This window comes from Cucumis sativus, chromosome 6, assembly GCF_000004075.3.
Source record: "Cucumis sativus cultivar 9930 chromosome 6, Cucumber_9930_V3, whole genome shotgun sequence".
In the NCBI taxonomy this organism is placed as follows: domain Eukaryota; kingdom Viridiplantae; phylum Streptophyta; class Magnoliopsida; order Cucurbitales; family Cucurbitaceae; genus Cucumis; species Cucumis sativus.
In genome coordinates, this window is record NC_026660.2 from 117,581 (window position 1) to 132,451 (window position 14,871).

A 14,871-nucleotide genomic window follows, 5' to 3' on the forward strand; every position below is an offset into this window, starting at 1 on the left:
AGTCTGTCAATGATAGATCATACAATTGATAGATTTTGATATATTTACAATTTTTATAAATATTACTATGCACTCAATTAAAACTAAGGGATCAGTTTAGTGATTGTGAATCACAATGCTATTTTTCTTTTGGTCATATCTTTATCAATACAACTTCGTGTTAGCAAAATGACTACTCATTTTCATACATGTGTTTTCATATTGCTTCTAACCATGCTTACAAATTTGAGAAAATAATTAAGACATCTATACTTTTAAACACTTCTCGAAGTTTTAACCTTAAATACATTTTTATACACGAAAGAAACACAAAAATGAGAAGAAACAGGTAGGGATCCATCTAAATATGAGAGTAAAGTGGGTATTTCACATCCTCACAACAAACTTAAAAAAAAACAGATTATTTTTTTCAAAATAGAGGTGAATTACATAAAAACTTTCGAATTTTGAGTTCGTTTGAGCAATTTTCCCTTAATCGAGGGAGAAAAAAAGACAAGAAAAATGGAAAAAAGGAAAAAAGAGAAAAAATCTTCGTATTACAAAGTATCTTTGTCTCGAGTCTCTTCAACCCCACCGAGGAACGTGATGCACATCATTTGCAAAGCGCGCGCGCGCGAGCTAAATACATAGAAATGGGACGAGCCGCCGGTGGCTTACGGTTGCTGTTCGTCAACACTCAGATGAGAGATTGAACTATTTACCCAATTGCATCAAATATATATTTTGATTGAAGAGTGGTAATCGATCAGCCTTGCTACTGAAATATGAATTTGAGCCGTTTTCTTCTTCATTTCGAAACCTGCGTTGGACAGTTGGTAGAGTTTGTAAGTAATTAATGAACAATCAAATTTCCTCTTGGAGCACTTATTCCACTGTTTCAACCCTTTGAATGGAAGAGCAGACGAGGTTTTGCTATGAGTGTCTTAAAAGTCGAATCAAATTCGACTTTTCCGATCGATTAATAGTCTCGTATGCTGTATGTGATTCCGCTTTTCCCTTCACCTCCACCGCTGTTGTTCAGGTATTTCATCCGTTGGTGTGTTTGAGTAAGTGCATTTGAAAATGCTATTTTGTTAACTGATTCTTTTTTCTCGCAGGCGACAAATGGAGAAACTTCAGGTTCTCAGTTTATGATCGTATATTTGCCTGCCCACGATCACAATTGCATAACCAACTATGTGTATGGTCATTTTTCTTTGTTTATGTTAGATTTTAGCATTTAGTGTCATAAACTCGGGAATCAGTTTGGAGAAAGCTTCGTGATTGTATTAGGTTAGATGAATTGTGGTTTTCTCCGTAGTAGTCTATTTAATTTTGCTTCGGAGAGAATTTAACACCACCCCACCATCCAATGCAGGAATGAGTATTTGCTGGACAATGTTAACAGTCTTAGCGAGGAGAGTTTTCACACAATGTCTCCAGTTAGTGCAGATCAAGAGGATAGTATTCGTGCAGGTTCTTTGCATTTGTCACAAATTGGTGAGAAATCAGCAACTGAAAGTCCTAACTATAACCACTCCAGTAGGCTCTCTTGTTCGAGGATAATCAGTTCGTTGGCCCCCGTTGCTCGTGTTTGTGTTTCATCACCCTCCATTTTTGAGGAAGTTGCATCCAACCTGTTGTCTGGATCTTTGGAAGATCATGTATTGCACTCACTCTGTCTTTTAATTGAAGGAAGAGCTTCAGGTAGAGACTCCGTGAATTTTCTTAGCTTACTTGGAATTCCCTTTTTTCAAGAGAATGTCTTTCAGAATTGCTTGAGGCATCCCAATGTTGTGCCTGTTCTTTCAATGCTAAGGACTTCTGGTTATACCAATGCAATATTGCCTTCAACTCCATACACATTAGAGAACATTCTCCATTATAGTCCGGATGCCTTAAAGTCCGAGTGGCATATAAGGTTTCTACTATACCAGCTACTATCCGCTCTAGCCTTTATACATGGGTTAGGGATCTTCCATGGCAAGATATGCCCATCCAATGTAATGTTGAACGACATGTGCTGGTCTTGGCTGCACATTTGTGATATGCCTGGGTTAGTGTGTGATTTAAATAGGAAGGAAAATAATTGTTCGATGACTACATCAGAACAGATAAACTGTTATGCAAAGGATTGTTCTTCTAAAGCTCTTTATGCTGATTTTAAGCTTTCTTCCTCTATAGACTGGCCTTCTGATTTCTTTCGCTGGTGGAGGGGTGAGTTGAGTAATTTTGAGTATTTACTTGCCTTAAATAGATTGGCTGGGAGAAGGTGGGATGACCACAAATTTCACACAATAATGCCATGGGTAATTGATTTTAGCACAAAGCCAGATGAGAGTTCTGATGTGGGATGGCGAGACTTGAGCAAAAGCAAATGGCGCTTGGCAAAAGGTGATGAACAGTTGGACTTCACCTACATTGCCTCTGAAATCCCACATCACGTGTCAGATGAGTGCCTCTCTGAGCTGGCCGTTTGCAGCTACAAAGCCAGAAGGTTACCTTTAAGCATTTTACGTATGGCTGTCCGCTCAGTTTATGAACCCAATGAATATCCTTCTAACATGCAGAGACTTTATCAGTGGACCCCCGACGAATGCATTCCTGAATTTTACTGTGATTCTCAAATATTCTATTCAATGCATGATGGCATGGCTGATTTGGCTGTACCTCCATGGGCAGGTAGTCCTGAGGAGTTCATTAAATTGCACCGTGATGCTTTAGAAAGTGATCGGGTCTCAGCAAAACTCCATGAGTGGATCGACATCGCGTTTGGATATAAAATGTCAGGTGAAGCAGCTATTGATGCCAAGAATGTTATGTTGCCTTTGTCCGAACCCACAGTTCCGAGGTCTATGGGACGTCGTCAGCTTTTTAGTCGACCACACCCAAAACGACAAGTTCTGACCAAGAGATCATGTCAAAGTCCTGTAATATCAGTTGTGAATCGAGGGCATGCAAGTGAAATGGAAGATAAAAATAGTATTATGTCTGAAATAATGTACTTAGAAGAATTAGAAGTAGCATCATCATTCCTCGAAGAGGGCAGACATTTAAGTGCTCTATATGGCTATTTTGCTAAAAAACCGGAAGATATGTCCTCCAAAGAGTTGTCATCGGCAAAGAGCTTCAATAGATGTTTAAGCAATTCTTCCGATATATTTGCGCAGCATGAGCAGCGAACCAATATTACGCTGAACTATCTTCTGGAGCATGTTGAAGTGGAGAGTAAAGATTCAATTGGATATCAAGAATTGTTATCGTGGAAAGAAAAAATGTTTCATTTGCAATTTTCTGATGGTGTCGCGAGTGATATATTTTCTATTGGTTGTATTTTAGCAGAACTTCATTTGAAGAAGCCACTTTTTCATTCTACCTCATTGGCTATGTACTTGGAAAGTGGTATCTTGCCTGGCTTTATACAAGAACTTCCTCCTGACATCAAAATTCTTGTTGAAGCATGCATTCAGAAGGACTTGACAAGGTGGTAACACTGAGGTTTTATACTTTGATAACGTTGGTTGGAAATTGTAATTACAGTCGTTCAAATATATTGTTTGGTGTCTTCTCATTTTGTTTCTGCCAAGCTGCCATAGTCTTATATATTTCCCTGGTTGTATGTTGACGAGTTCATATCCTATGGTCTCTTGCTGACTAACTCTTCCTATTTTATCAAAATATTGTTAGGAGGCCGTCGGCCAAAAATATATTGGAGTCACCTTATTTTCCGGCTACAATCAAGTCATGCTACTTGTTTCTAGCTCCACTTCAACTTCTTGCAAAAGATGCTACCCGACTTCGTTATGTTGCCAATTTCGCAAAGCAAGGGGCTCTCAAGGCAATGGGAGATTTTGCTGCTGAAATGTGCGCTCCTTATTGCATGCCTCTTATATTGACTCCTCAGACAGATGATGAAGTTGAATGGGCTTATGTACTACTAAAAGAGTTCTTGAAGTGTCTGATGCCTAAAGCAGTGAAGACTTTGGTCTTACCTGGTATCCAAAAGATTTTACAGGCTAGTCATTAATTTTTTTTTTGGGTCAACTTCACTGTATCATTAAAATTTATATATCTCTAATCGAATAAGCAAATAAAATTTTCTGTCTCTTTAACCATTTGCATTTTAATTTCAGGTTACTGGTTATTCACATTTGAAGGTTTCCCTTCTCCAAGACTCATTTGTAAGAGAGATATGGAATCGGGTTGGCAAACAAGTGTATATGGAAACAATTCATCCTTTGGTCATATCTAACCTTTCTGTTGCTCCACATAAGAGCTCAGCTGCTGCAGCATCTGTGCTTCTTATTGGCTCTTGTGAAGAACTTGGCATGCCTGTTACCATTAATCAGGTTTAACTTATCCAGTCTTTGGATTTGTTGACATTAAAAATTGTATTTTATTCATACGTGTTCATCTGATTCTGTCCATTAGCCCTGTACGGCATGTGTCTTAGTACAGTTATAACTTGCTTACTCTTGTTTCAGACGATCCTGCCTTTAATTAACTGCTTTGGAAAAGGAATCTGTGCAGATGGCATGGATGCGCTGGTTAGAATTGGTATTCTTGATTTGTTGGGTCGTTGGTATGACCTCTTTTCAAAAGAAGACACGTTCTATTGAGTCACTTTAATTTCTATTGTTTAGGTGGTCTTTTTGGTGATACATTCATCATCAAGCAGATGCTACCGTTGCTCAAGAATGTTGTTAGATGCTGCATTAAATTTTCTTCTGTGTCCAAGCCAGAACCTATGCAAAGTTGGAGTAGTTTAGCTCTTATTGATTGTTTCACCACATTAGATGGCCTTGTTGCCTACTTACCTGGTGAAGTGGTATTAAATGAGCTTATTGAGGTAAGATTTTCTAACACAATCAGGCGAAGTTGCATATGTGAATTGATATTTCTCGACTTATGGTGCATACCTGTGGTTATGTAGGGTCAGAAATGCTTGCATGTCATGGTGCTTATTCAGAAGAATTTGGATGTATCAGTGCTTCAGGTGTTCTAAAACTGTCACTACACATGCATGGTTTTGTGTATTTCTCCATTCATATTTGTGTATTTTATAATGTAGAAAGTTCATTATCACAGAGTGTTTTTCTATCTAGCAGAAAATGCTGTAATGTTAAATAAATGATTGCTTATTGGTTATTCAGAAGGAAAAAAAAAATGATTGCTTATTGGTTAAGGTTCTTTTCTAGCATAATATTTATTAGGTCTCCTTCGAAAATTTGTGTGTTTTCTTAGTTTGGAAAATTGGTACCTTCTAACTCAAATTGGGGACATGGCTGACAAAGATGCTAGATACCACCAAACAATAGGATTCACCACTTGAGATGGTCTGTTTTCTTTTTTTCTTTTCATTTCATGTTAGAGGATCTTCTTTTCTGTCTTGTTAATGTGATATACTGATATGTTTCTTGCTTATATATATAAAAAAATTCTACACAAAAAAAGAAAAGAAAAGAGAGAAAAAAAAGATAAAAAAGAGAAGATATTTTATAATAGCCACATTGTTGTCAATTGACTACACTAAGCAGTAAGGAGCACGCATCTGCTTAATTAAGGCACTTCCGTACGGGAATTATTTTCTACCCTTATCTGTTTTTAATGTTTTATGATGTTTGTTTGGATAATAAATAAAATTTTCCCTATATTCTATCCGAACTACTTGTTTTCCCCTTGCAATTTATTTGCCAGCTAGTTAATTTTCGATAATTTGGAATGTAATCTGCTATCTGTTGACCAGGTTGCTGCTAGTTCTCTAATGACAATTTGTCAGCTAATTGGATCAGACATGACTGCATTGCATCTAATACCACAACTTAGAGAGGTATTCGATGAGCTTGCTTTTTCGCAGGAAGCTGCTTACCGATCTACTTCCATTGGCAGAAACATGAAATCTTCCAAACCAAGCATTGATGGAGATGTCCTCAATGAACGCCGCATGGACCTTGTGTTAGCACTCACTATCCTTATCCTTTTAAAACAACAAATTTGTTTTGGTCTCTCGCATCTTATCTTTACTTCTAAATTGCAGACTGATTTTGTATCCTACATTTGCATCTATTCTTGGTATAGAAAAGCTCCGACAGTGTTGTACAACATGGTTGCTTCTTGAGCAATATCTTCTTCGGTACCATAACTGGAAGGTAGGAGTAGCTTTTGAGGGTGGTCTTGGATTATGCTTCTGCCGATTCATTTGAAATTAACTTGTATTTCAATTTGTTTATGCACATCTCTGAAAATATTTTCATTCAGTGGGAATGTACAGGGATGTCATCTCGATGCAGTTCAGAAAAATTAATCAGTAAAAGGAATGAATTCAGTAAGAGTTCAACTAGTGAATACAGTCCTGCCAAACTTTTACTTAATGGGGTAGGGTGGTCAATCCCTCAATCACAAAGGGCTCAAGGTGCCAAAAACTTGATGCCCCTAAGACATGATGTTCATGGAGGTTCCATGCAAATGCATGCATCAACTTCACACTCTATAAAGGCTGAACCCTGGTTTTGGTTCCCTAGTATAGCATCTTGCTGGGATGGACCTGATTTTCTTGGCCGCGCGGTGGGTCTGAAAGAAGAACATCCATGGAAGATTAAAGCATCTGTTATTTACTCTGTTCGTGCGCATCAGGGGGCAGTAAGATCTTTGGCTATTTGTCCAGATGAATTTAATGTTTTCACTGCCGGAATAGGATCTGGGTTCAAAGGAATGGTTCAGAGGTGGGAACTGTCTACAGTTAACTGTGTTTCTGGTTATTATGGTCATGAAGAGGTTTTCTTCTTTTTCTTTCTTTCCTTCCTTCGATCGTAATGGAACCTCATTTTTCTTGATTCATTCCTAACACGACTGTTTATCTTTGATCCCCTTGGAAACATGTTAATTGCCGTTATTATTATTATCTTTATTGGTCATGGATGTGATCATTTTTAATTTTGTTCTGAATCTTATAGGTTGTCAATGACATTTGTGTTTTGTCGCCCACTGGAAGAATAGCATCTTGTGATGGAACCATACATGTCTGGAATAGCCGATCTGGAAAGCTTATATCAGTGTTTGCAGAATCATCGGTGGATTCTGCACATCTTGCAAGCCCTTTGTCTTCTGTCTTGAAGCCAAACATGGACCATGTGAACTTGATAAGTTCCAATTCATTGTCAAGTGGAATACTGACTAGTGCATTTGATGGAAGCTTGTATACATACATGCATCATTTAGAGTTTGCTGAAAAGCTTGTAGTGGGCACTGGGAACGGTTCTCTTAGGTGAAAACATGCTTTGGGTTTCACATTCATTTTTATATCTCATTTGTATGATAATAAAATAAACTCATGCAGGTTATCTTATGCATGATTATGGATTATTGTATTTCCACAGATTTATTGATGTTGCTCAAGGTCAAAAGCTTCATCTGTGGAGAGGGGATGGGGTTGAGTCTGGTTTTCCTTCGCTTGTCTCCGCCATAGGCTCTTGTGGATTTGACAAAATGGTTGCAGATGGTGCTTCGGCTATGCCTACCTGGATTGCAGCTGGACTAAGTTCAGGGTATTGTCGACTATTTGATGTGAGGAGTGGAAATGTTATTGCCACTTGGCGGGCACATGATGGTTATGTAACCAAGGTAATCATAATTTTGACATGCTTAAGAAAAGCAGCTGTAGGGTGATCTTGAGTTTGATTTGCCTTCTATGCATTTACAGTTGGCTGCACCAGAAGAGCATATGCTTGTTTCAAGCTCTCTTGACAGGACTTTACGAATTTGGGATTTGCGAAGGTTAGTTTAAATTCTTATGCTCACTATTTTTGTTTTCACTAAGATCAGCGCTTAATAGAAGCTGTGATGTAATCATTATTTTTGTTCAACACATGTGGAGGTGGCCATGGGATTGAACCATCAACCTTATGGTAATTTGTGCTTTTATCACCGAGCTATACTTGGATTGGTGTTGATAGAACTTTTTGTTACATCACTTTAGTTTGATTTCTGATAGTTAAATTTGTTTTCCATCAAGAAAGTTGTTCTGGCAGAGGGATGTTTAGCAAGTTAAGAAAATAAGTTGCATGCAGCAAAGAAATGACGCTTGTAGTTTCAATTCTCTCCAACAATAGTATAATTGTAATGGTTTAGGGACTCTGGATTGGCAACATATCAGGAAAAGGAACCACAAAACGTGTCTTGTTATTGTCTAAATGTCCATTTGGATTGACTTGAGAAAAAAATGTTTTTTAAAAAAACTCATTTTTATTTAACTCCTTGACTCATTTTTATTTAACTCCTTTGATCCAAAATATTTAAAATACACTTCAAAACTATTTGGAGTGGTTGTCAAATACTTTAATTTTTCTAAAATGACTTATTTTTTAAATTAATTACTTGAAAATGTGTTCCAAACTCATCCTAATTCTCAATCAATTTTTATCCGCTCTCCTGCTATCCGAACTTGTTAATATTTCATATATTCTGTGGATGACAGCCTCTCATATTTCTTTTGTAGGCTTTCCCCATCAAAGCCAATTATTTTTAGAGGTCATAATGATGGTGTGTCTAGCTTCTCGATGTGGGGTCAAGACGTCATCTCAATTTCAAGAAACAAGATTGGGCTTTCGTCTTTGACAAAATCTGCTGATGAAGTAAGTAGATTTGCATTAGGGGCTAATAAATCACGTATTAGTTTAAACAATATCTATTCTCTAAGTTGTACAATTGTATCATTGAGTTTTAAGTTTGGCAAAAGAAAGTAGGATGTTCTTTGGTATTGGTCGTGTTGTTGATAATAAACTCTTTTAGTTTTTGGGTTCTCTTTTTATATTTGGTTGCATCTTTTATGACTACGTACTTTGAGCTTTAGATTCTTTTCATTACATCAATGAAAAGCTTCTTTTCCGTTTAAAAGAAAAGAATATATTCGAATATATTCTATTGCTTGTTCAGTTTCCTTTGCGTAATAAGTCATATATTGTCTATGTTGAATCTAAGTAAGTGAATCCATTGTGTGCAGGATGGGCAATATCGAGTTATACCTCAGAATCTCGCCAGCAATGACCAGGGAACAAGAAATTTATCAGTATTGTCTAGCATAAGTATTCTTCGTTATTCAAGATTGTTCATTGTTGGAACAGAAGATGGTTACATGAAAATTTGTAGTTAAACACACTTTATGTTTATGTTGCTTGGTGAAAGGGAAAATCATTTCTTCATTTTGTTGGTAAAGGTTTGAATACCTGTGATACTATTAGTAATCACCGTGAGTTTTGGGTGGTTCTTTTTAATAAATAATAATTATCATAATTTTTTAGGGAAAAAATGTAAACCGTGCATGAAGAGAAATTAAAGAACATATCTACAACAATTGGCTTCAATCCAACAAAACAAGACCGGGCTTATAATTACAAAGACTTCTTGTGTATACGTGTTTATCTATATCATAGAGGAATAAACCTGGAATGCATGTAAAAATCACTGATACGAGTTTGTTTTAATAAATTTTTAATGTAAACAAAAGAAGTATGGTATTCTATAGTTTCATGAGCCTTCCATTGTTTAACAATTCTTAAGGGTTAAAAGATGAAAGGAAAAGGTCTTCTGGATATGAAAAAAGAAAACAGCAAAAAATCATAAAACTTTTGGGTGAGGAAGATAAAACTTGGGTGGTCTACAGGATTCTTATTACTTGAACTCTGTTTATTGAATAGGTATAATCCCTTACCATGTTGTGTTGATTACTGCAGGCATATAATATTTCCTACATAACGCCGTAAAGTAATACCTTTTTCTCATAAACTACATAAAGATGATAGTTTGGGATGACTCATGCAGCCTCATAATCTAATCAACTATAATTCCTTGTGTTGTATAGGGTTTTTTTCCTTGTAATGGCCAATCTCATTGGTGACGATATAGACGGTATCGCTCTCTCCACCCTTTCTCACACCATTTTAACCGTTTATTTTGAAAGCATCGAAAATTTTAATGTCATGCTTGATCTTTTATTTAATATTTTAAAAGTATCGTTGAAGTAGAAATTTGTAAGAATGTTGAATGAAAATTGAAAACTAGAATGATAGGACGATATCCTAGGGCAATCGATACCATTCTAATTCAGTTTTAACACATTCTAAGAGTTTTACGGTCTAAGAGTAGTTTTGAACGTTTGTGAATGGCAATGGCAAAGTGTAGAGAAGTGTTTTTGAAGTAAAGGACAATTTTCTTTTTGTTGTTGTAATTTACCAAGAATTTATATACACTATAAGGTGTTCCCTGTTCTCTACTGAATGGGAAAGGATTGTCTTTACACAGCACAACGTGAGACTAATTCAATTTCAACATGGAAAAATAGGGAATGGAAGCACTATTGCACACAGTAATTTCAACAAATTCTATGTTAAAAACGAATGCACTTATCAGAGTTCATAACAATATGAAATATGAAATAATATGCAGAGATCTCAAGATATGTTTCCGATGTCCCGCCTGCTCATTACACAGTCAAGATAGAGTCCTTTTCATTGTTAACAAAGAACTCGGTGGATCAGTTTGAATCCGGGGAGTTCGAGGCAGGTGGCTACAAATGGTAAATGATATTCCTTCAGACTCTTCATCTTCTTCATAAATTTTGAGGCTTGAGCTTGCACTACATTGTCATATAAACATGGAATGTTCTTGCAGGAAATTGGTACTCCATCCACATGGTGACAAAAGCAAGAATGGGAATGACCACATCTCTCTCTATTTAGAGATTGCGGGGACTGATTCCCTCCAACCGAGTTGGGAAGTGTTCGTTGTTTACCGACTCTTTTTGCTCGATCAGAACAAGGATAACTACCTCACAGTTGAAGGTATATCTTCCCTTCCCTTCAAGAAATAAGCCGTTGCATGTATGCAATATAACAATATCTGTAAAATGCAGATGGCAAGTGGAAGCCGAGGCGGTTTCGAGGAATGAAGAAACAATGGGGTTTCGATAAATACATTAGCCTAAAAGAATTCAAGGAGTCCTCCAACGGGTATCTGGTAGATGATGTCTGTGTGTTTGGAGCTGAGGTTTTTGTCTGCAAGGAAAATTTCAAAGGAGGCAAGGGGGAATGTTTATCAATGATAAAGAGTCCCGTTACTTACAAGCATGTTTGGAAAATTGACAACTTCTCCAAGTTAGATGCTGAGAGCTATGAGTCCAAAATTTTCAACGCAGGGGATAAAAAATGGTATCCATCTACTTTTCACACATTCTGATAATTAACTGACCGGGTTTGAAGCTGGATTAATTTGATGATGGGTAAACACACGTATTAATTGTGATGTTGCAGGAAAATTCGAGTGTATCCAAAGGGCCATGGCAGTGGTGAAGGCAGCCATCTTTCCCCATATCTGGAACTGGCAGATCCTGCTGCGCTGCATCCTGCAACCAAAATATATGCAGAGGTAACGTTGCGCCTGCAAGATCAGATTTACTCAAAGCATCATTCTGGAAAAGGTAAAAATACATAATCACAATGACTCACATGGTCAGATACAAACTATTCAGTTTTAACACAATGGCAAGGATTTTTTTTGTTTTGTTATTGGCAGTTTCATATTGGTTTAGTGCGTCAAACCCAGAAGTTGGGGGCCCAAGATTCATTCTCTTAGACAATTTCAAACAACCTAACATCGGTTTTCTGGTGAAGGACGCTTTCATTGTTGAAGCAGAGGTCAGCATCATTGGAGTGGCCAATGCATTCTCTTGAACACCCTCCTGTGCTCTGTTGCAAAACTATAACTAACATCATATTATTCTCAGCCCTTGTACTTTACGTGTAAACAAATTACCGGTCACGATCTTGACTTTAAGTAGACAGATTTATCATGGAGGCCAACAGAATTTTATGAAACAATTGTATACATACAATATACCATTGAAATTGATATGATTTGGTTATAATCGGAAACTCATTAACATTTCATCATCTCAAGATGTCTTGAACAACTGTGATATTGTTTAAATTTTTTGGGGCGAAAGCCACAAGGAGCCAATGTCAATCATTGCTCGCTAGAATATTGTGCCCTTGTAAGCAAATAGCTTGCATGGCCATAGAATGACAGGTGGCCACCGAGTGCAAACTTGCGAGTCCCCTATGCTTTCTCACTCCATGCCAATTTGTCCAGAACAAAAAGCAAGTTCACCTAAAACTAAAATAACTAGAATTGGGAGACACTAATACTGATTAGCATCATTGTCACCAAAAGCTCTATACATAAAATCCAGTTAACCACAAACTTCCCACAGAAATAATATTTGCCTGAAGGATCATCAAAACACTACGGTGAAAAACTCGGCACAGAGGATGCGATATGAAAGGTGGATTTGATCTCCTGAGATGTATCCATTGTAGCGATTTAACAGACTGGGGGATAGAGGATAGAGCCCTCGGTGGATCAGGCACAGTGTAGGGTCCAAGCTCCCAAACATGCACCAATTTTGCATTCGACTTCGTTGCACGCAATCACTCATTGTTAGAAGCATTATCAATCACCTGTTTCTTTTCCAGCTCCAAGTAATGAACTCTATCATTCATGCCTTCTTTTCCATATGCTTCCATCATAATAGAATATGTTTTGTTATCTGGCTGACAATGTTTATCTTTCATTCGCTTAAATACTCTGTCCATTTCCATCAAATCCTCAGCCTTAGCACATGCAGATATAACTGCATTATAAAATGAGGTATTCTCTGGAATCTCGAGTTTTCCTGCCAACTTAACTGAACCAATTACCTTATGGAAAAGACCTGCATTAGCATATCCATTTATAAGGCAACAGAATGTCTTGGTGTCTGCTCTCATGCCCTCAGCACGCATCTGCTCAAATGTGTACTCCATGTTCTTTGCATCTCCCACATCCGCGAAAGCTTCAATCACGTTGTTGTATGTTGATGTCGTCCAAGGAAACTGCAGTTTGCGCATATACTCCATCACAGAAGACATTTTATCGTACATCCTCTTCTTCCCATAAGCACCAATCAAAATATTAAATGTACGTGTTTCTGGCTCAATACCAAAGTTACGAAACTTCTCATACCATCTTTCCATCATTTCAATATGTCCCTTATTACCAAACACACTTAGAATTATATTCATTGTCCACACATCTGGTCTACAAGTTGTGCTCTCAAGCATTCCTATTAAAACTTTCTCCATTTGGTCATACTTCCCTATCTTGCCATATCCACTTAATACTATGTTCTGGGTCACTGTATTTGGAGTTATCAGTCGTTCGGCCATTTCCTCATACAATGATTCAACTATTTCAAAGCGAGAATCATCGACACAAGCCTTGATCAAGATACTATAAGTGTAGACATCAGGTTGGCAGCGAGGGAGGGTCTTCATGAGATTGAGAGTGGAAAATGCATCATCAATGAGATTGTTCCGACAATATGCAGCAAGCAAAGCAGTGTAAAGTTCAGGGGTAGGTTCACATCTTTCTTGAACCATTGTATCAAAAAGCAGACGTGCACGGTGTGGTTGGCCAGACCTTCCAAGTAGAACAAGCAGCTTCATGTAAGTTCCTTCTTTTGGTTCATAAAATGGTTGTTCGCGGAGCATTTCAAACACCTGAAGGTTGAATAAAGCAGCCACAATTGTTATAGGTAAAAACAACAGCACAAAAAATTCATACACTCTTGAAATCATCAATTCGTTCCTTCAAATTAACGCACATAAAGATGAATGTTCATGTTTCAAATTCAACTTTAAAGAGCATGTAACGAATCTCACTGAAATCCCCAAATATGCATTTTTTTCTCTTTGTCCATAAACGGAAAAAAAATGCTAATTCCAGCGCACATTGCAAAAGTACACAAACCCAAGATTGATTTTGTCTCAAATAAATTAAATCATTGAGCATAATCCAAGAACAAGTCACAAAAAGTTGGGAGTCCAGAACAAACATAAAACAACCCAAAACGAGAAATGAAATTAAAGAAAAAGAAACCGACCTCAAGAGCTTGAAGCCACCGTTTGTTCGTGATATGGTCAGACAAGGCTTCAGTGACGGTGTTGGCCCAAGCCTTAGCATTATTCTTCCGGTCTAGTTTCTTTTTGACTCTCTTGAGAGGGGCCCTCCTGCGGGTGGATGTCTCTGTAGTTCCTGGAAATTCCCCTTGCTTCCAGTGCCTCTTCTTAGCAGGTGAGGAGGAAGTAGATGGAACAGGGGATTTTCTAGTGGGAGCCGCAAATGCACAGCGAACAATGCGAGAGTTGGGATGTGAAGAAGAAGAACAAGAAGAAGAAACAAAGATGGGGAAAAGGAAAGTGGAGACATGATCGAAAGAGACTGAAGAAGGAAGGAGCGAGGAGGAGAAGGAGAAAGAAGCCATAGTTAAGCTGCAAGGCTGATGGTAGAGCATCGAGAGATGAAATGGATGAGCTATTTAATATCGACAAAGGGATTTTTCTCCCAAAATTTCGTTCCGCAAGGGGTACTAAATTCTAAAATAATAAAGTAAAGGGACTAAAACATAATTTTCATTCAAAATTTCAAACTTAATGCTCTATTTGATTATTCCTAAAGTTCGTCTCAAACTAAACTTTAACGTAATAATTATATAAATTTTAACCCAAAATTGATTCGTTAATTTAAACCCTAAATTTTAATAAACTTATTAATTTAAACCTTCAAATTTTCACGAGTCCGTCCACCTAAACCCAAACAAAATATTTTAGAGATATAAATTGAAGTAGTTATTAAATTTAACTATCTAAAATAAATTAAAATATTTATCAACTTTTAATTTTATAAGTGATAGTCTTTAATAAAAACATATTTTATTAATAAAATTTAAAATTTTTGTTAAATGTTATAATTATTTAAAGAGAGTAAAAAAAATTTTAAATTGTAAAAATAACAAATTTAAAA

General features: G+C 37.0%; 3 protein-coding genes across 5 annotated transcripts; 2 read left to right on the forward strand and 1 right to left on the reverse strand.

The window, feature by feature from the left end:
* Positions 1-442: 442 nt before the first annotated feature.
* On the forward strand, positions 443-9,283 carry LOC101204693 (protein GFS12). Of its 3 annotated transcripts, XM_004138549.3 has the most exons (16): positions 461-1,021; positions 1,098-1,180; positions 1,358-3,463; positions 3,667-3,994; positions 4,113-4,328; positions 4,464-4,536; positions 4,623-4,828; positions 4,913-4,975; positions 5,726-5,934; positions 6,017-6,128; positions 6,238-6,753; positions 6,933-7,243; positions 7,356-7,599; positions 7,679-7,752; positions 8,474-8,609; positions 8,978-9,283. In XM_004138549.3, the coding sequence occupies exons 1-16, from the start codon at positions 890-892 to the stop codon at positions 9,125-9,127; spliced, it is 4,959 nt and encodes a 1,652-aa protein (XP_004138597.1). In that variant the 5' UTR covers positions 461-889; the 3' UTR covers positions 9,128-9,283. The 3 variants fall into 3 exon arrangements, with proteins under 3 accessions (XP_011656326.1, XP_004138597.1, XP_031743684.1); XM_031887824.1 differs by lacking the exon at positions 461-1,021 and having other exon boundaries at positions 1,135-1,272; XM_011658024.2 differs by lacking the exons at positions 7,356-7,599; positions 7,679-7,752; positions 8,474-8,609; positions 8,978-9,283 and having other exon boundaries at positions 443-1,021; positions 6,238-6,701; positions 6,933-7,113.
* A 455-nt stretch (positions 9,284-9,738) lies between these two features.
* Positions 9,739-11,921, forward strand: LOC101206506. The gene is made up of 6 exons (XM_004138473.3): positions 9,739-9,882; positions 10,420-10,549; positions 10,645-10,814; positions 10,886-11,180; positions 11,283-11,449; positions 11,545-11,921. The coding sequence occupies exons 1-6, from the start codon at positions 9,852-9,854 to the stop codon at positions 11,700-11,702; spliced, it is 951 nt and encodes a 316-aa protein (XP_004138521.1). The 5' UTR covers positions 9,739-9,851; the 3' UTR covers positions 11,703-11,921.
* LOC101204445 (pentatricopeptide repeat-containing protein At3g06430, chloroplastic) lies at positions 11,891-14,385 on the reverse strand. Its single transcript, XM_004138548.3, has 2 exons — positions 13,952-14,385; positions 11,891-13,568 (listed from the first exon to the last, which is right to left on the reverse strand). Exons 1-2 carry the CDS (start codon positions 14,360-14,362, stop codon positions 12,459-12,461), a joined length of 1,521 nt encoding a protein of 506 aa, XP_004138596.2. The 5' UTR covers positions 14,363-14,385; the 3' UTR covers positions 11,891-12,458.
* Positions 14,386-14,871: the final 486 nt, after the last annotated feature.